We start from the raw sequence: 22,411 nt of genomic DNA on the forward strand, positions 1-22,411 counted from the left end.
GAACAGCCTTTGCACAATTGCATATATTTCACTGCATATGTGTGTTTATAGCTCCAGCTTTCTTGCTAATGAGTTGCTACTGCAGCTCTGAGATGACCTGCATACAGATCTCCCGAGGCTGTTCTTTGTCATCCTGACGTGCTGTAGCGGATGGTGGCCATGTCACAGGCCATGTCACACTGGGCCAAAACAGTCCTTTACTGCTGCTTCTTGAACACAAATGCAAACCTGCACCAAATGGCTGTGTTTCAGGAAGAGTTCCTTCAGGTGATGACAGTTCTTTTTCTCCTATTAGTAAAGCTGCAGGCAGACTAGATGGCAAGGGCCATTGCCGAAACTGCTACCAGTTCTGCTTTGCAGGGCAGTCGTTGGCTTGCAGAGCCAACTGAAGGGTGAGATTCAAATCTCCAAAAACTGTTGAGTACGAAGAAGGGCATCATCATATGTAACTTATTTTATTTAATTTTTTTATTATTTTATTTTATTTTATTTTATTTTATTTTAATCTGTGATGGTTGTTAATACTTTAAGAATGTTGCCTGTTAGCCAAAAAAGATGGATCATGAGACGCTGGGAGAAGATTCGTGGGAATTTTTGAGTTTGACCCCAACTCGCAAAACTGCAGTTGCTTCCAGATAGCTGTTTCCATATTTGCCACAGTGCAGCAAGGGAGAAACTCTGCAATAGAGGGTCATGACAAATGAGAACAGAGAAGCTTGGGACAGGTAGTGAATCTCATGCCAATTTGAGTGGCGGCATAATTTACTAAAGCTTGTGGATGACTATTTGTCATCATCCACTTCATCTTGAATAGTAAGTTAGGAATGTAATTTAATTGACCACAGATTTTGTCTGTTGCCTTACTTGTCTTGTAAATACTAGAAGACACATAGCAAAAAATTTGATTGGCTGTTCTGGTGTGTGCTTATTTGGTCACAGGCTGCTGAGTGCCACCAAGACGATAATGTTCTAACAGTGTAAATGTCTAACTTGTGTATTCCAAACACTGGAAAATACTTACAGAAAAGCTCAAATTAGCTCAGTTTCTCAAAAAGGTTTCTGAAGGCCTCACCTATTTGATTGCTAATGTGAACAAGAGAAGTCAGTGAACAGAGCTAAGAAACTCGCTGTTCAATATTAAATATTTTTTCTTTTAGGCATGTCTTTCATCTGCATTTTCTTGCAATTTAAGTAAAATACTTTCCAAAATTTTAATTGGTGACTTTAGCAGTAACAATAGAAAATATGATACAACCATTTTTGCTGTAGCTTTTGAAGTTTTCTTTTAATAAAAGAGTTTCTTTACCTTGGCATTTGCAAACATCCATTTGTACAGAATTTCTTGCTGTCGTCTTAACCAAATTTTGTAGTGAATTTCTCTGCAGAGATGCGTGAGCTTTATGAGAGCACAGAGAGGAAGCTGATGAAGGAAGCACTGTAACTAGATTCTGTAGTGCTGTAAGCAATAAGCATGCACAGGCAGGTAAGCCTTCCTGGCTTACTTGGGTTCTCTGGCAAACACAGTGCTGAGAAATGGGTAATTTGTTTGGGGCTAGCTTAGGTCAGAAAGCTGCAGTGTTTTTCTGGAGCTGGCCTTCAGAACATTGTCCAAGTGTCTTTGTACCTGTAGAGTTTACTCAGACTAGATAATTGTAAATGAAAAGTGGAAAATTGACTGTACAAAATAGTGTGATTTGTTTCTATTTATGCACAGTAGGAGTTGGTTTTGAAAGCATGAGCTAGATTAAAAACAAGGTCAGTAATTATTCTGTATTGGCTTAGAAATCTGTACGAGTTCACATGACTTGACTTTAAATCCCAGATCAGTGGCAGACCTTTTTTCATAGATCGCATTTTCAGCATTTCTGCAGATCACAGTTGACAGTTGTTTGTTCCAGCATCTTTGAAAATCAAGTGGTTAGCAACTTAACATTGTTCGGAGAGTAATTAAGTGACTGGCTCTCTCAAGTGAACTAGATCAAGGGATAAATGTTAAAAATAATTATGTCCAAAATGGCTTTTGAGTTTGTAGCTAAGAGAAATGTTCCTCAGACTGTGGCCTCACTCCTGTATAACAGAATAATGTTGAGTGGTATTTTGAGATTAATTAGGTGAACAATTTTTCAGGTAAGAATTTCTTAATCTATTCTGCATTTGTACTTTAGCAGTGATCTTGAAACATCATGGGCTAATCAGCGTGGGTATGGTCATAACCTGAATGAGATAAACCTGGGAAAACCCAAGATCCTTCAGCAAATGGTGTGACTATCAGCATCACCTCCTTCTAAAAATTTTATTAAATAAATGTTCTGAAGTGGGATGCTGCAGTGCCATTTTGGAAGACATAAAACTGAAGTATTCACTAACTGTGCATTAATGCCCAATTCTTTCGTTCTGAGCAAATTCTTTTTCTGGTAAGCGTGTTTCCTCTTTCAACTCCCTTCCCCCCCCCACAAGTTCACTTTACATATTCCTTTCTTCCTGGCCAAAGTGTTTTTTTCATAGCAGACTGCTGTCGTATTACATGCTATAAATATTTGCATTACACTGTTGTGGAATAAATACATGTAAAAGCGATTGGATCGGTCCTTGGTCATGACTTCCAAGAGATCACTGTTAGCTTCATTTGGTTGCTGTTAATGAGGGTTTTCCTCTGAAAAACCTGCAGTGCCAAAATGAAAAATCACCATCAGAATTTACTCATTTTAATGAAATTTTTCTTGGAACAGACCAAATTTGGAAAGAGCAGCATTTCCTGTGATGTCATTAATTGTGTTTAGGTTCATATGTTCTGTAAAACTTTTGTGTTTTCAAAGGAGATACTTAAGTGATCTTGAAGACATACCATCCTGAGAATTATTACTTGTTAATACACCATTCTGGTTTACAGGCATTTAAAATTGCTTTAAAAATGTGCAACAAATGAAGGCTTTGTGTCGCAGGAATGCTGCACACGGGCTGTCGGCAACCCTCCATAATGGAAGTGCTCTGTAGGTAAACAGCCAGGAAATCAGACTGGAATGTGTAGTACCAACTGAGCATATATATGTGTATGTATATATTAAAGTATATATATAATCTCCTACATTTCAGTGTTTCATTTCAGTCATTCAGGATACATTGATAGAGGTTTTTACAAAGATTTTGGACAGAAACAATGTAATGAATTATTAAAGCCCCATTTAGGGCCTGTTTTTCATGGCTGTTCTTTACAATGAACTTTCTGGGTACACATATTCTTTATTATTATAATAAAGTTAGAGAAATTAAGCCTGTTTCCTAATAACAGCGGTCTTTGGTCCGTTCTTAATTCTGATTTCTGGGTTTCATATGCACCGAGCGGCTGCTAGATGTTTGGCAAAATGATAACATACCCCCAGGTTCTGAGCTAAATACCTGAGGCAGAAAGAACCTGAAAGGAGAAACAGATAAAGGATTGCAGTAAACAGGAAGAGATACATGTAAGTTTAAGTAAGAAATCAGAACAATTATTTTTATGAATGTCTATATCCAGTAGTTCCAGTACAGCAGCACCCGTGAACTCCAGCTTCATTTTGGGGGAATATCTGTCATAAACTGTAGGGCTAAGAATGGCTATGGTGTTTAGGTTTCTGCCATTTTCATGTAATAAACCTACAGTAATGTGTGTGGAGAAAAGGACATAATGCAATTTGGAGTGATGATTGAACAGGAGAAAAGATTATAAGAGAAATATACAGAATGGTTTCAAAGCCAGCATGTGTTACTTGTTCTTATAGTTATTTTTAAAGAATATCTTAACAAAATATGTCTGTTGTCACTGTAAGAAAGTTTTATTGCCTGAAGGTTATCAATAAGTTAACTTGCAGATACCATTCTAAGTTACTAGAAGCAAAACTCAGGGTTTTTTAAAGTAGAGTTTTGGTGATTTATTGCATGCGTTATTAAGAGCTGAAAGATCTATTTGGTTTCCATTTGTTTTCCAAATATGGAGTTGGTTGTAAAACTACAAGGATGGAATTCTGCCTGAATTTAATCTTTATTTTAATGCTAATTTTCATTTTTGAGTTAGAGGACATGTTTTTCTTCTGTAGTCTTCTGGAAAATTTTATGTTGCAAGTAATTTTTATATTCGTTTTACTTACCATTAAAATCTGTTTAAAAAATAGAAGAAAGTAAAAATCTGTCAAAGCCATAGTATACTTCCATTGGAATAATGCTGTATTAGTATATGGAGTGACCTATTTCAGCTCATTTCTTATTTTAAAAGTGTCATGGAAAAAAAAAGAAAAAAAATATTAGAATGTGTGCTTTTATTGTCTAAATTAAATCTTGAGGTACTGTAGTTGCATATAAAATTTGCTGTTTACATGTATGCTCATTACAGTGGTATAGATAAGAAATTTCACCTTAAACTCCTTCCTGTAAGCGTCAGTATTTTGCACTACTTAAAAAGAAATTTGAAGTACATTTAATACTGCAGTGCTTTTAGATCCGGATACTGTGCTTAGTTTCTTGAGAATTCGTGCTGAATATGCAGCGTGTGAGATACTGTAGCATCAGACTGCATATGGCTTTGAAATCTTTAATTTGATGTGGAAGGCAAAAGCGAATCAGGAGCAATACGCCTTTGTGAAATTGTTTTTTGAGAGGTAGCTCTCAGTTTAGTGCTGCATTGTGCTCTTTTTGGTTCACGTTCATTTTTAATTACAGGAATCATTCTTTGGTAGTGATATAGATCAATATAACTACATCTGCCAGGATGAACTGTAAGCCCTGGCTTGGAATCAACTTTTTTGTCTTCCAGGCAAGATTAAGTTTCCCCAATTTGTCTGGTGCAGTCTCACTGAAAGGTGATTTTCCCTATCAGTTACCTGAGGGATATGTTCCTATTCTGATTGTTTCGGTTCTTTTCAGGGGCTGATAAGCATACACATTGTAAGTCTGTATTTTTTCATAACCTCATCTGTGTGCAGCAAAAGTAACTCATTCAGAGCTTTAACACATCAAAACAAACAGTATTTGAAAATGTTACATGAAGCACAGAGTCTTTGGAGACAGCTAGTGTCCTGAAGTCTACTTTACACAAAAGAGATTAACATCATTATTCTACGTATAATCTCCTCAGCAAAACACTGTCGCCTGTTTCTGTCAACAAATGGTTTCTTTGCTTTGGCAGCTGAAAGAAATTTTAGTTGTGTAGGCAACAGAACATGCCTTTATAAGTTGCAGAGCCCGATTTTAAAAATATTTTGGAAGGTAACAGCAGTTTTGAGAAGTTAAATTATTTTCATTAACTAAATACTTTTTAAAGCAAGCTAAAAAGACTAATTATGTCTGCTACATGTGACACACTCATAATCATAAGGCGGGTTCACTATTTTACAGTGCAGCTTTTGGAAAGGCGAGTCATATGCACATCCCAGTGTTCCCCGCAGACACTTAACCTGATTAAAAGGTCTGCACATACCCTGTCCAGGTAACATGCAGTCTAAGAGTGCATTTTCTTTCTGAATAAAGGTGGAGATGAACAGTGTTCTTACTGAGAGTCTACGAGTCCATAAAACTGTTGTATACCAAGGAAAATAAGATAAAGAGGCTCAAGTAAAGGCTCAATATTTCTAGAAACCTCAGACCAAATAAATTTTGGAAAACTTGCAGGGAGGGGGAAAAAAACAGATAGATACCACAGCATTTCACTGTCTAATGGATCACAGAAGCCATATTTCTAATGCAATTGAGTTATATAAGTCATAGTCAACATGTGAAAGGTTTTGGGTTTTTTTTTAATAGAATCATAGAATCGTTTAGGTTGGAAAAGACCTTTAATAATAAATATGTCAGTGCTCTTTTTCAAATCATTGAATTACATTACTAGTTAATAAATTATGGTATTTTGAAAAAGGTTTTACTGTTTTCCCCAAGAAATTTTTAATACCAAAATTATAGCTAAGAAATATGTGCTTTAATAAATATTGCATTGTATTTGATTTTTCTTGCTTATGGCAAAAAATAAATAAGAAGTAAGCAATTTGCCAAATTTTGAATTTAGTAGCTGAATCAAAGCTTCAGCTGTTCTCAGTTTCTTTATCTGGATTGAAAGAATTACATCATCGTTCACAACTTCTGTTTGTAGAGCGTGAGAAACCTCATGCAAGCAGGGCATTTGAACCCTCCTTGCTTACATGGCAGGGTAAATGCAGGTCTTGGGGCAGAAGCGGCCGTGTGCTCAGATCCCCGTGCCAGGAGCCGCTTCCATCCATGGCTCCTGTTACATGGCTGGGCATGTATGTGTCCTGTGGTGAGGGTGCCGGTGCCTCTGACGTGTGGCGTGCACAGACCATGCAAACAGTTTCTTGTCATTTGGCTGAGCACGTATGTGCTTGCGTCATAGGACTGGATGCGATTTCTGCCGTGGTGATGGATAGATGTATTTTATTTACATGTGGAGCAGGATGGCAACAAGAAACAAGCCATTAATCACAAAAAGCAGTCATTAAGCCATCAGGTTATTTCTTGTGCATGTCTAAGGACTGATGGGGAACAACCCCATGAAAATTGTCTCAGCACCTGTCCTGATAACAGTTATAACGACCTTTCCCTATGTTAATTTTTAGTTTGGTGGTTTACACTTTGTAATTACAAAGCACAGATCATTGAAACAAATTACTAGCTATTCAGTTAGTCAGCATACAAGAATGCAAAGAATCAAGTCTCTCCTTGTATACTAAATGAAAAGATTTCTTCCAGATTCTTGCTTTGATTGTTAGACTCTTTTAAATAAGCAAACATTGCTTAGTTGCTAAGCCACAGACTGAAGTTCATTAGTGTGCTAGCACTAATATTGGAAATAGAGTACTAAACCAATATTAGATCGAGGACCTGTGCGTAGGCTGGAAGTAATGCAGTGAATGTGACACCAGAACTTTTTGAAAGATTGCTCACAGTGATGAAAACCCTTTATGTTTGCAAAAACCCACCCACTCAGCAAGAAAAAGTGCAAACCCTGAGTAGATCTGTTTTTCTCCTACTGATATCTGTAAGACTTGACTGAAAGTACAACAGATTTAATAGTCTTATAAATAATTCTGTGTATATTCTTTATTTTAAATGTTGACCAGATGTGGCATTTTTTTGTCTAATGGTGATCCTTAAAACTGGTTTCCATTAGAATGCTTTTTAACCATAGATTGAAAGCCAGAATGCCATCTTATTTAAATAGCCTGTTTGGGAACCCAACTCAAAATCTTCACAAATCAGTTTTGGATTCATAGATATTTCAGGTTTAATGCATAAATGCAGTGTTTTAACACGGTGCCTTTTTGCAAAGGCTGCTGAACTTTACAAGAAGTCGTGCTAGTTTGGCATTTTTTGATGTTCAGTTTATTATCTTAAGCAAATGAACTAATGGTTCATGCTTTTGCATTCTTCACAGATCTTCAATACAGTGAGAGAAGAAGAAGGAGCAGAAGATATTTTTGAATATTTTCCTCATCTTCTGAGAAAGCTCCCAACATTTGATACAGACTGTATATGCAAAGGTGATGGGTTTTGTGTAAAACCATGTGTAACAGGTGCTTACTGTCAATATCGTGCCACTTTACAGAGGACTGCACTCTCTAACTATGTAACTGGTGCTTTACTAGAAGCAACTACATCATTAGGAGCAAGAAGTGGTCTTTTAAATATCGTCGGAGGATCAACTGGAAGAACAATGCTTAAAGGTAATGACAATTTAAATTTTTGAACCCTGTCCACTTTAAGTATAGGGTGTATTGCAAAATATATGCTACTGTATAATATTCTGTAGTTTCTATACTCATATACGAAGTTAACAGATAAAAAAGGTTTTCATGTTTTCAGAGATTTTCCTTTGCAATCATTATGTGTCATAATGACTAGCTATGTTAGTTTAATAAAGTAAAAATGCATACAAAACTGAAAAGATTCTTATTATAAAAGACACCTTTTCAGGTTTTTTTTCTTTTTAGAAACCTTCCTGTCTGCATCCAAAGTTAATGCCTAAACCATTGTTGTTAGGGTGTTCCTTTGTATAGTATTTCTCATTTACCAAGTGCTCTTGCACATAGGCCAACTTGGTTTAGGATTTGAGAAAGGAGTATATACTCTACTAGATTATTATTGTTGTCATTATACAACTAGCTACCAGCATAGCGCTGTGCGATAAGTATGTACAATTCATTGCTCATTTATTGGTGGTCTTCTCCCAGATCCATCATCTTTCTAGTATGGATCATTTCAAATAACAGGGGTGTGGTCTATGTGGAAAATGCTTATTGGAGGATGGATGTTACATACTGATGATTGCATGCGGATCATCTTTGTATGCAGTAAGAATACCATTATGTGATTTAGTTTGGTCGGTTTTGGAAGTTAAACAGGACAAAGGCATTCTTGGTACAAATTCATTGCATTAAACCAGGGTTTTGTACAGAATAGTAACTGCATTTTAAATTCATTTTTAATTAATGCCTAGAATATTTCCTAAGGTACTCAAGCATTTGGGGATTTATCATCATCTGATATACAGTAACAAAAGGATGTAGTATCTCAGTTGTACAGTTGTAGAATTGAAGCATGTGGATATTATGGCTTGCCCAAAATTTTACAGGAATATGACAAAATCAGTACAGAATTCTCAGTGCAGTTCCTTAACTAGTGCAGATACTGACCTCATTTTTACAGACAAATTATACAGTTTGTGCTCAGATCAGGTTGTCTTATTTTATCCCAAAGAGTGGCCCTTTCTGGTTTTAATTAGTCTCTCTTTACATGAATCAAATGGCAGAGAGAGGCACTAAAACGGTATGAGAACAAGAGGTACAGATGGCAAACCGTAGCATCTGAGTGAATTTCAGTAATACGCTGAGCAACATTACTAAGCTTCACATACCCTCATCATCTGTGAGAGACAGAGATATGTACAATAGAGTGTCCTGTTTTGGTAGGGTTTTTCCCTTTTATTTTGTTTGTTTTTTATTTGTTCTGGGGAGATGAGTGCTTTAGAAAAATAAACGTGTACATTCCTGCAACAGCTCTGGAAAGCAACGTTAAAAGAATCGAGTCATGTACTGTGGTGGACCTTCTTCCTACAGAGCGGGAGAAGAGAGCACAGGGTTTTGATGCCCCAGACCTGATCAAGTCTCTAAGGATGCTCTGTCCCCTGAGTACAAATGTCAGCCTCCCATGGGGCATGTTGCTGCGGTGCCTGAAAAGCCCAGCTTGTGACTGTCACCGTAGAGCTCCGGGCTCCGACTGAGTTCTGAAACTGGAAGCAGCAGCAGTAATTAGCTCAGGCTCACTGACATGCTAATATGGCTGTATCATCTCTTTGTAGAGCCTGAGCTAGTGACTGCACGTGTGCTCTGTGTACCAGCACACTTTGCACTAGCTTGGGGATGTCTGCGGTGCCCGTATTGTGTGGCGTGTGCTTCTGTTGATGGATTCTGAGCCCAAGCAAGTGAGGCCTTAAAGAAAAGGCAAAGATCTTGAACTTGATTTGCAATTCCACAGGCAACCTGTGTAGACAGTAGAGACATAGTTAGCGATAGGATGAGAGGAAATGGGCTCAAGCTGCGCCAGGGGAGGTTTAGGTTGGATATTAGGAAAAATTCTTCATGGAAGGGGTTGTCAAGCATTGGAACAGGCTGCCCAGAGAGGTGGTGGAGTCACCATTCCTGGAAGTGTTCAAAAAGCGGGTAGATGTGGCACTTCGGGGCATGGTTTAGTCTAGTCTACCCTTGATTGGTTTAGTGTGGCCTTGGTAATGTTAGGTTAATGGTTGGACTGGATGATCTTAAAGGTCTTTTCCAACCTAAACGATTCTATGATTCTATACTGTAGTGGTCTAGGTATGACTTACTGTAGTGGTCTCTGTTGAGGAAGAGATGTGCTGCAGCTTTAGGATATTGAAGTTTTCTGGATGTGGAAGGTTCATGTTCAAGGTATATCATGGTGATTTAATATATCTGAGAAATTACAAAGGTATCAGTAACAGAGTCCTCTCTAAAAGCATTTACAGAGTGTTACTTGGCAATGTTATGAACTGAGGCATTAGCATTAGCAAGGAACCCAACACTATTCTGAATTCAGAGCTGCATTTATCATTCGTGGGTGTGTACCTTTTAAGAAAGAAAATTGTCCTGTCCATGCAGATTGATAAAAAGGTTATTTTCCTCTGTCCAACATCCTCTCTTACTGCTGGATTTAACTTCAATCATAAGCTAATCTCATCTAAACCTGAGAATTTCTAATTGACATCGATAACTCTGTTGTCAAATGCAGCAGAGGATTTATCAGAGGATACAGCATGTCATTGGAACACTTAGTTTTTTGGAGGTGTTGGAAAGGGAATATATCGATCCTGGTGTGGTTTAATAGTTGTTGTGGTTTAACCCTGGTAGGCAGCTAAGTACCACGCTGCCGCTCATTTACTACCCCACCCCCGGTGGGATGGGGGAGAGAACTGGAAGGTAAAAGTGCGAAAATTGATGGATTGAGATGAAGACAGTTTAATAGATGAAGCAAAAGTCACGCATGCAAGCAAAGCAAAATAAAAGATTCATTCACTACTTCCCATCGGCGGGCAGATGTTTAGCCCTTTCCAGGAGAGCAGGGCTTCATCACACGTAACGTTACTTGGGAAGACAAACGCCATAACTTCGAACGTAACCCCTTCCTCCTCTTTCCCCCAGCTTTTATTGCTGAGCACGATGTCATATGGTATGGAATATCCCTTGGCTGAGGTCAGCTCTCCTGGCTGTGTCCCCTCACAGCTTCTGTGCACCCCCAGCCTACTCGCTGGTGGGGTGGTGTGAGAAGCAGAAAAGGCCTGATGCTGTGCTAAGCACTGCTCAGCAATAACTAAAAGATCCCGGTGTTGTCAACACTGTTTTGGTTATAAATCCAAAACATAGCACCATGCAAGCTACTATGAAGAAAATTAACTCTGACCCAGCCAAAACCGGTACAATAGTGGGGAAGGTGGTATTTCCATCAGCACTTGCAGTTTGTAGCCCTCCAGAAACAGTTCGAACTGTTGTACATTTCATCAGGGCCCTACCAACCTTTCTCAGACAAGATAGCAGTATATCTAAATTAAGAATATCATATGTTGCAGAGAGACCAGGGAAAGGAAAATAAATACTTGCTTTGACAGTCAGAGGTGGGGAGTGCCCATGTAGTAATTCCAGCACTGTGCACTGCCCTCAATCAATATCAGCAACAGGAGATTAGCACTATATCTTCTAGGTTTGGTTTCTTCATGTTGCTCAGCCTGTTGAAGAACGGAGGGAAGACCCTTCCTCTGATTTGTGTTTCTACTGTTTTGATCAAGAATAGCAACTCTTTCTTGTTACTGTTTCACAAGCTGTGACAGGACAGGTTTTCAAGTGTTGGCTTGCTTCCACAAAAACTTCAAGCATAGCTTCTGAGGTCTTTGTATTGAATTTTTTTATTTTTTAACTTTTGTATTAGAACCTGTCTTACAGTTTTTCCTTTAAAATTGTACTTGAAAAAGGATTTGCAATGTAGGAAGACGTCATAGTACAATCAAAGGTCCAAGCACAAAGGTCCTGATGGAAGTGCAGGAAAGAGCTGATGTGATGTTCATTTCTTTCAGAAAGAAAGAAATTGCAGACGTCTGGATTGTGCAGGCTAGTGCAGTGTAGAGATGCAACCTGTGACTGACTCTTTCAGATCTGAACTAGAGTATTCTCATGATGCAGGGAAATCACCTGTAGTGGTTGGCTTAAAAACAATATAGGAGACCCAGTTAATAATCCTTCAAATATGTCCCCTTCTGGTCATGGCACTAGCTGAGATGGTGGTATTTTGAGCATCACTGCACCATACTTCACTGTACAGAGGTAGGCATGCCCAAAGGTAGCAATTATATTGATTACTTAAATAAATAAAAGGAAGCACTAGCAAATAAAAATGTGAACACCAATAGCACTGATGTAGGTGGAACTAGAATGCATTATGAAAACAAAAGATTATATACATTTATTTTAAAATAGCTTCAAAAGTAATTTGCAATTTTATATAAGCATAAAGAATTGTTGAACTATCTAGTTACTGTTCTTCCAGTCAGAAATTTGAACTCAGACTTCCTTTGTGTCCTGTAAATGTTGTAATATCTAAACCCATTGTAAATAAAACCTGAAGGAAGTGGTGAATTATTATGAAGTAATTACAGTAAAACATTTTTGTGGTGGATCCAGTTCAACAGATCTTTACCTTGTAAAGATGTGCTACATAAAGGTGCAGTTGAAGACTTGCCATATTGCGTGTTACTACTTACAGTGTTAGACAATGGCAAATACTCTTGTGTATTAGAGTAAAAGTTTACACATCTGAGGCTCTGAACTGATGGTAAGTGGCAATGCCAGCATCAACTTTCATGACCTCTCCTTGTCCTGGGTTCTTGTTCCTAGAAACTGATTTCACTTCAAAAAATCCTGTAAAGGAGGGGAATGATAGGGCAAAGTCACCTTGGCCTAGTATTGCCACTGGGTGCTTCATTTTGTCAAATTGCGTCCCAAGTTAGAGATCTCTAAATTGCCTTAGGTATTTGTATGTGTATTACACATTTCAGTTCAATGAGTTAATAGGACTTCATCAAAATGTTTGCCTATAACATAGGCAAAATACAACTGTTTAAAACATGCTGTGATTAATATTAATGTTTTAGTTTTTAATGCCTGTATACATTGTCATGTATTTTATTTAAACATATCATTACCTTTGTGCAGGCATTATGCAAATATATTCTTAAGTGTAAGAGGATTCTATTTTTATTTGATTGAAAAATATGGATTATCTGGGTAATGCTAGTTTTATTTTGTAAAATGTTTGCAAGTAGGAGGGTTGTATATGCATCTTACTCTAAAATTGCCAGGGACAAATGATTTGAAGAAAAAGGTCTTTTAATAATGTATGTGAAACAAGATTTAGTTTAAATGAGTTATCTTGCAAGTAAACGTAAAATTGTAGCCTTCAGTTTACTGGGTTTTAAGACTTTTTTTTTTTTTTTAAAATAAGTATAGTTCGTTCTGTTCCAATTTAGGAAACAACTTGGTCAAACCTTTTTGGGGTTGGGGAAGATTGTACTGACCATGTTCTTCTGGAAGTTCTTTTCTTGTGCTGTCACAGAAAACGTGACATGCTGGAGGAAGTAGAAACTAACAAATGTGTGACTGTACTGAAAGGAAGAGTTGAGTAATCCACCTATGCAATTTTTTCGGTGAGGGTGATAGCTCTCTTGAGAAAAAGTTTCCATCTGAACCTGAAAGGTAGGGGTTTTATTCTACTTGTAAAAATAATCATAAACAAGTTAGCTAATATTTAGTGGTTTATTATGGAGTTCATTTATTGGCTCAGTGTAGTCATGTCATTAAATGCGTGCTGTAAACTGTAGAGTATAACTTAATGGGCATGTGTCTGGGCAGCAGCTATAGAGCCTGGTTGCTCCCCTCATACCTTTTGGCTTTGTGGGAACTGCATTTTTAGTCCTTTTTTTTTAACTCAGTGGTACTCAGATTTGTACCAAAGTGCTTCACTCACACAAGCTTTTTACTTATTTTTTTCTGAAATTGTGAAAATATACAAAAGTGTCTCTATTTTTTGTCTCGAGCATAATGACTCACTGTTATACCTTATGCAAAACAGTTAAAACAGCCAGCAGAGCACAAAGCTCTTTTCCTACCCTGTCATCTAGTCGCTGAAGCCCTCACAGTAGCACATGGAACATGGTGTATGGACCTTTATTCAGACCTTTACCTTTATTCAGACTGGGAATAGGTGCTTTTTACAGAGGTGAAAGGCTTTCAGGAAGAGTGCTCAAAACTCTTCCTTTTCTTTTACCAATAAAAAAAAAATCTAGTTTGTGCACCCGTGTTGATCACTAGCATACCGGTATGAGGAAGGATGAAGTTTTTCTGGTAAGAAAGTCACAAGCCATTTAGAAAGTTACAGCTCAGACCAATAACTGAAGTTCAGTCTGAAAGCAGTAGAAAACTGATGCACAGGGGACATAGAGTGTGTGGACGACTCAATTCCGTGCACTGCTCATGATTTCTGAATCGCTCTAAGGGGCAGCCTGCATACAGATTGTGTTGCAGTATATCTGGTCTTGTGCCAAAGACATGTAATATGATATTAAGGTCCATGTCAAGTAGATTTGTGTCTTCCACCAGGTAAAACCATTCCTCAGCTTTGCTACAACTTAAGCTTCAGTACAGACATGAAAGTGTGGACACAATTTAGACGGCTGTCAACTCTATAGAGTAATTATTGCTGCACTTGGAATGATTTTCAAGACAGTTCTTAAAAAGCTTCAAAAGTGGAAGTGAATTTGTTTATTAAAACCAGTCTGTATCAGCTAGTCCTGAAAAGATCTCAGGGGCTGTTGGATTTATGTTTGGAGGACCTCTTCTGGACCAGACAACATTCCACTACTTTTCCTTCAAAATGTTTGCAATTCCTGGAGATAAAGTTCAGCACTCTCTTGCATAATCTATTTAAAGAAGAGCCCATTAATTTAATGGGGAGTGTTCTTCATGACTTAAAAGGAAGACTCCTCAAAACCTTTATGCTCTCTGCAGTTAGGGATTTTATGTAATATCTGCTCCGGAAATAGGGATCCTGCAGACACAGAGTCCGTAATGCTGGGGTAGGCTCCTGGTTTTATGTCTCCCTAGCGCTAAGCACATTATGAGTTCTTTGTGTTCAGACCTTCGGGAGTTATTTAGGGACCTGAGCAATGAACCCTACAGTCACAAGTAGTCCAACTCCAAGAAATGCTGTTCTAAGGTTTGGTTTGGTAGCTAAGGACCCTAAATGCTCTGAGTCCCCAGGGCTACGATGGTCTTGCGGGCAGATCAGCTGCCACTGTTGTTAGTTCCAGAGGAGGCTTCCAAACATACCAGACCTCCAAAGCCAGAATTCCCAGTCATGTGAATCTGGGACTGAGAGTCTTTAAAAACTCATGTAGGGCCTGCTCTGTAGGAGACTCATCTCTTGGGTCTGGAGCAGTGAGGCTGCAAGCCCTGCTCCTGGATGGCTCTCAGAGCTGTCAGGCTCCCGACTGAGGAGCTGTGACTCCGGTCCTGGTAGCACAGGGACAGACTGAGAGTGGACGCCCGGGAACCACAGATGCCGGGAGTTCCCACAGCTGGTCAGTGACATTCACATCCTTGTCAGCATCTTGGTTACTACAGAGAACGTAATTTTCATGTATGAACACTGAAGACATTTCAGCTGTTTTAGCACCTCTGTATGTAACTCAGAATTTCTGGTTAGTAAGTTCTGAGAATGTCTTTCAGTGGGATTTGGATTGAAACCAGATTTCTTCCTGTAGAAAGGAAATCCTGCTTCTCAGCCTGTTCTGTTTCTCACAAATTGATTGTTACAGAAGTTTGTTCATAGTTGTTAACGGGCCAGAGCTTTCACTGGAATCATATTTGAAGACTCAGTCATTGTCACAGTTCATGTGGTGTTGGCAGTTTTTTTTACAGATAGTGAAAAAAAGGTTTGGGTCTTTTTTTAAATCTTAAGGAAGGAACTACGCTATGTGAAAACGTTTGTGCTTTGTATTTGATGCCTGTGTCCAGAGTCATTGCTGGAAAGAAACTTGTACCCTTCCTTCCCTGCCCCCCTGTCACTGAACCCCATTACAAGGATAACTTCCGTAGCTTTGTAATCCAAGAAAAACAAAAGTGAAAAGAGGTGTCTGAGGATGGAGCAGACGGCAAACATTTCATATCAGTATTCTTTTCACTTTAGCATCTTTCAAAGCTGTTGAAGTCCGATGCCACTTTCTTAAGTGATACAGATCAGACTACATCCTTCATCAGTGTTGTTCAGCTTCCAGAGAAAGGTTACTCAGAACTTGTTGAAAAGACAACAACAATTTTTGACCAAGAACAGTAGTAGTTTGTCATGAGCATGCAGGCAGACTATATTGATCTTAAGAAAACCTACTTCATTCATTCCTCTGTATTCAGAGATAACCCTTTTTCTGTAATCAGACTTTGTCATCAGCAAAGATCAGGCAGCAAACAGGACCCAAGTCTCTCGGGCTTTTCCCACTGCTGTTTCTTGTACCCTTTGCACAAGGCTTATTGTTAAAATATTGGGGAAATTCCAGGATCCCTGAAGCTGGGGCAATTGTCTGACAGCTATGTGTCAGAAGTCATGGGTGATACAAGCTTTATGTGCACAGACTGAGGAAGGCCAACATGATTTAGCTGGTCTGTGGTCTGCTTAAACTTTGGGCCCAAAGTTTAAGACCAGCTAGAGTGAGGGATAAAGCCAAACGAGCTGAGATTAAGACCTGAAAAGATGAAAAGTGTCTCAGGCCAAGAATCTAAGGTAAGAAGATGGATCAGGCAACATGCTGTAGGAGAGGAAATAAAATCCAGGAAATACGTCAGACAGTAAGTAGATAATGTGGCCTGAGGCAAGGGTGTGGGTCAGGACACCAAGGGTTTCATGCTACCCAGTTGGCTCCAGGACGTAGATCAGGAAGACCAGGAACAAGTGCAGGTCATCTGGTCAGGGGCAGAATTAGGAGTGACATGGCAGGAAGCGCAGATCAAGGCTGAGATTGCAGAAAGAAGGAGAAAGATTTGGGAGGACAGCTGCAGTCAAGGGACACGTGAGACTGTCTGGGGCTGGCCACAATGGTTGTCTCCATGAACTGGCAGAAAGGAAAGATCGCTGCAGTCAGTCTCCTGGACCCGTCACCATCTGGATGGCCTGGTTGCAGCCAGGTTGGTCACAGCAAGGGCAGCAGGAGAAGGACTTAAGGAGGATCTGTGCCAACGTTAATTTAACAAAAACTTCCTTTAATCCAACATGTGTAAAACGCTGTAGGCGCAAAGAATTAAGCTCTGCCAGCATAGCTTGTCTCGTCCTTATAGTCCTCTTTCTGGGTTCAGTAAGGTATATTGCTGCAAGACGAAAAGATGCATAACTGATCCAGGCAGTAGATTGAAGTTAGCTAGTGTAAGTAATTTAAGTAAAAAAATTAAAAATATTTTCATCTTCAAAATTGGTCCTTTGGACAGAACAGGTATCATAGTCATGGTACAGGAAGGTACATGTTTGTATGTCTGTCCTAAGCAGTGTATGGAGCTAAGCAGTTAAGAAGCAGAACTGAGTCTCAGATGGTTTTGTATAGATTTTAGTTCCAATAATATTGTGTGGCAGTTGGTACACTGATGATCCTTTAACTTGTGTAGCTGAGTCTCTGCTTGCAGCAATATCTTTGTTGGTAGTCTATAGCTGTTGTTTCCACCAGCAGAAAAAAGAGTTAAATTCATGGAATGAGTCTGACTGTGCTATTGGAGCTTTGTTGTGAGGGAGGGAATGAAGGACATACTAATGTCTGTGGATGAAGGCTGAGAGCACAGAAGTTTGAATCAAACTTTTTTTTTTTTATGAGAAGTAATTAGTCTTCAGAAAAAATGAAATGGGATTCTAAGTGCAGATAGTTAATTCCTAAACTGCTTATTATTGTTTATTATTTTAAAGGTCTGAACATTTGTTTGAATGGGCCTTGTAAAAGTAGTGTCCATGGGAACTTTCAAAGTGTAGAATGGAACTTTTTTGGTATGTTTATGTTAGCCTGTCAATCATAAGCAAAAAACCCTGAGGACCTCAAGATGACTCTTCATCTCTAAAGATTCCCTTGAAGTTTTGTTTCTAGGAAACAAATTAGAAGAAAATCAACTTTTGTAGGATAATGTTGTTTTATTTATATCCAGACACTAATTCTTTTTTGTTAAATTCTAAGATATACTGTACAGTTTTCTTTGTAGAATCAAGAACATTCTGATTTTTTCTTTAGGTTTTCAGATATTTGCTTTTATAATTAGTGGAAAATTCTTTAGTATTGACCCTATAATGTTGAGAAATGTTTAATCTGATGGTTTATTTTGCATTTTTTGTAGGGAGGTGGCATTAATAAAATTGATATTTATAAATAAAATTAATTTTAAAATTCTATACTGTATCCCCAATGGGGGTCCTCATATTATCATATTTAACATGAATTCTTCAGAAATGTAAGCATGCTAGTTTTCAGCTGGAGGTTGGAAACAACACTAAACTGTCATTCTTCCAATTCAGAAAGAATATGCTGGTATTGTCGATGAGAAAATAATGGTGCGTTGGCCAGGTTCCATGATCGTTCCTCCAGTAGAGGTTTTTTAGACAAGACATATATCCACCGTATAAACAAAGTGACTCTCAGTGTACTGCTTGCATTCCAGTTCTGCATGGATCGCTCCCTCAGACTTCCTGGGGAAATGGAGAAAGGTTTCTTGTGGCAGTGTATTGTTTTTCAGTCTTGTGTACTCTAGCAAATTTCATAACTAACTTTTCACTGATGTAGTCCTGCTGCTTATAAAAGTGATGTAAACTGTGTGTAGACAAGGCTAAGGTTAGAATGAAGAGCAGAAGTGATAAAAATGCCAGAGCCTGATAGTGACGGCTGCTGGGATCAAGGCAGAGTTTTGGTGTCTATAGAGTTTACTAACATAGATGCAGCCTGAACGGCGATGCTGTCTTTTTAAATCCCTCTATTTTGTAATTTCTTTACAGTTAATTACACTTCTGGAAGCCTCGGGGAGGTTTTCTTCTTCTTTGCCTCTCAAAGAAACTTTTTTGGATTGCTGCCTAAGTCATAGACCTTTGTCCCATTAAAGCTAATGCTATTGCCTTTTATTAGGGACTCTAGCGCAGAGTGCATAATAGCTGTAAAGGTAGGGCATTTGCTAATAAAGAAACCCGTGGCATGGTTTTTGTAATGCTTCAGCTGAAGTTTCCTAAAACAAAACTAACTCCGTTTATTGCTTTTGGCCTGTTTAAACAACACTGATATAAATATAACTTGTACGAAAGCTTGGTTGTAGGCTAACTTATTTCTTAATATATTTAAAGACAAAAATCCAGCAGAATTTAAATCACTCTTGTTTATAACTGTGCTGTCAAAATCAAATGCTTTTAGTCTTAGCAGGATGTATGCTCGTCCTTAATTTCTAAACTTCCTTCCATTCGAATCCCAGTGTTTCAACTTTTATCTGGGGAGGTGGGTAACCTGACCTTTCAGCGAGCTAGCCAAATGCACGTCGTCTTCATGGCTTACACAAGGCATGTCAGTTATGCATTTTGCCACAGTTTGTAGCTTTAAACTGAGCAGCTGTTGCCTGACTGTTAGTTTGGACAAGTGCAGCGTGCAGACTTTCTGTGGTATTGGAAGTACCTGCTCTTCTGGCATTTTAGGAGGACTCTTAAGATTCAACGCAAGACATGTTTGCTGGTAAGATTTGCATTTCTATGGCCCGCGGTACATGGTTCTGATTATATGTAGGTAGTTAAAACAAAGCGATAGTTTTCTTTCTAGAGTTAGAATTAGATTGGCTAGGGGGTTTCTAATCTAATGTTGGATCTATAATGTCTGCATTTAATAACAGTGCTTTAAGGACACTTAAAACTGTTGCTAGGTGGAAAATTAAGTAGGGATTTAATATAAACAATAGGATTTTAAAGTCCCCTCTCAGTCTTAAGTATTTTTTATTTCAACTTGTTCAAAATGGAATGCAATATAAATATTTGTAAGTAATTTAGGTGTACTTTGCATTTATTCGGTTCACATTGCAACTATTTTGATATCAAATTATGTTGTGGGACTTTCCTTTGTTTCTTATTCTACAAAAATAAGTGACTGTTATGAAAAATGCTGGACAAAATAGGAATTTCAGATATAATAAAAGTTTTTAAAAGTAGTAGAACCAGGCAATTATTTTCTTCCCTAAAGTTTATAAATGGCTCAACTGTTACAAGTTAGTAACATATTTTTGAATGTGAATCTACTTCTGCTTTTTTTCTTTAGCAAGCTTTTGTTCTTAGATCTTCAGTTTACAAGTTTATAACTTGTAACCAATTTGTGTTTTGTGGATGCTTAAGTCAGTTGATTTTTTTTTTTTCCCTTTCTGAATGACATGAATGCATAGCAGCATGTAAAAGAAATGTTTTGCTACTTATTGGTCATAAAGAAACACCTATATTTTACATTTTTTTTTTAAACTGGCATGTGTAACTGGAATGAATGTTCATAATATTTTACTGTGTGAAAGGAATGTCTTTTATGTGCTAACCCTCCCATTTCCCTAATCTGGCTGTTAGCTAAAGGGTATGACAAACATTCACCATTCAAAGAGATAGTATCCCATTGCAATAGAAAGTTTGTATTGGTTGTCAACACCTTTATTTTCACCTCAGTGATTTAGACAGCACAGGAAAAAAAAAGCCCTAATATCAAATGTATCTGTATTAATCGCAAAATAATGGTGTTTGTTATCCCTTTATGGAGTCAGTGATAACCAGTCTGAGATACCTAGTAGGATTACAGGAAATGGAGGGAAAATGATGTTAGTTAATTTCAGAAATGTTAAACTTACAAATTCTGCTCAGACCCTGCCTTTGATAGGCTGATTTGTAATGTTTTTAGCTTTGATTTGAGGTAGAATGATGCAAGTATTTAAGTATTGGCTTTGGAAATACGTTATGTATAAAAATGCATTACTACACATTTTAATAATTCTGAAATAAGTAAATTACCAGTGAGATTTATCAAGTGCAAATTGAAAATATTTTGCCTACAAAGTACCAAAGCAACAATAAAAGAACTAGAAATACAGTTTGATGCTAGAGGTACCTTTAATTGCTTCTTGTGATTAAGGGCTTTGCACAATTGTACATCAATTAAATATTCTTATCCTTCATTTCCCATGGACTTGGTACAACAGATTTCATGCGCATTTTCAGCTTGCTTTATGAAGTGTTCAGATCTCCTAGAAAGGGGATAGATCTGATGCTGTTGCATTAGGTCTCCTCTCTTCCGCATCCCCCCCAGCCCCTGGCCCCTGCTTCCCACTCACTGTTTCAATTTCTTTTTCCTCCGATATTTTGGAGTAAAGCACAGATACATACAGAGAGCATTTTTCTTTGGGGGGGGGGGGCAATCTCAGTCTGGAAAAAATATAGTTTTGAATGCCTTTTAATATGTTACTCTTAGATTTGGAGAAGATTTGATCTGAAGTTGTTCACCTGTATTTGCTTGTTCAGAAATAAATTGCAAAGCTCTACAAAGAAACTGAACAAAGATTTCTTTGACATGGGTATTTCTTTATAAAAGTGGAGTAGTTAATGAAGTACCGTAAATGTGTATGACCTTTTCTAAACATTCTTATACGATTTTTTTCAAATAAATTGCTCTTCTACTGAGGTTCCAGAAGTTTCAGATTGGAATTCAGAAGAATTCAGATTGGAAACATTGTTAGTCTTTGGGCCCTGATCCTGAAAATAGCTATACCTAAAGCCATTAAACTACATGGGGGTTTTATTGACTATACTTTGTTTTGTAGATATTTGTAGGTAATACTACCATTTCCTAGTACCTCCAGCTATGGAACTGCAGCCACTGGAACTGTATTGAGACTTCTGCAAATCTCAGAAGGGCATGATGTGCCAAATATCCGAGTTTATTTTCATGTACTCAAGCATCCTGAGCTGCACAAGGTCATGCTGGAATCTGTAGGTTAATGACTTGATAGATCTTTTTAGAGATCTTTAAAATGATATTTTTGTTGGTGAATATATTAAACAAAAATAGTGTTCACAAACCCCGCAATAAACCATTATGGCATTAATAATTCAAGCTAAGAAACCAGTACAGTAACTAAGTTGAACTTAAAAAGATCAAAAAATGGTTAGCGTGGTCAGAAAAGAATGCATTTGCCATATTTGCTGAGAAGACTTACATCATGGTAATTAGTTCTGGTTTTGTGTCAATGTAGGCACCTTCTTGACTGAGAAAATGTAATTAATATTTTATGAACTTATTTGTGGTGTCATACATTAAAGCACCATCAAATAGTTTTGTTATTATTTAAGCTTAATAGTGTCTTCAATTTGAGAGAGATGATGAACATTAAAAGTAGAATTTTCTTATAGGTTTCATAATACGCTGTTCTGTAACTGCCATTAACTAGAAAGGATCAAATTAAATCAGGTAGTTATTGTCTATCTCATAGGTAAAGGATTTGTGAATGTAAAACCTAAAAACTGTCAACAAACCATTCATATATGTGCATGGAACATAAAAGAGAAAGAGGTGCTGGCTTCAGGTACTGGTGGTCTTGAAGATGGTGGTAGGATTTTGCATGCAAGCTTAGTGTTTGGGAGGAAAAAAACTTCAGGAATTTTCTATAACCATATATAGAGTGAATTGCTTTAAAAAAGACAACAGGGTAAAACTAAAATATATTTAAAGTTCCTGTATGCAGAGATACAACTTAGAACTGTGTCTATCACTAGGATTTCTATCTGCTCCCAAAACCAA

The 22,411-nt window shown here is 37.8% G+C and overlaps 1 protein-coding gene across 1 annotated transcript in view; it reads left to right on the forward strand.

Annotated features, from left to right (window-relative positions):
* The window catches only part of PLCE1 (phospholipase C epsilon 1), a 162,889-nt gene that overhangs the window by 62,458 nt on the left and 78,020 nt on the right, over positions 1-22,411 (forward strand). The window contains 1 exon segment of the mRNA XM_075717436.1: positions 7,415-7,703. Coding sequence (XP_075573551.1) covers positions 7,415-7,703 — 289 coding nt within the window.

The sequence above is a fragment of the Pelecanus crispus genome, chromosome 10 (genome assembly GCF_030463565.1).
Source record: "Pelecanus crispus isolate bPelCri1 chromosome 10, bPelCri1.pri, whole genome shotgun sequence".
Classification (NCBI taxonomy): domain Eukaryota; kingdom Metazoa; phylum Chordata; class Aves; order Pelecaniformes; family Pelecanidae; genus Pelecanus; species Pelecanus crispus.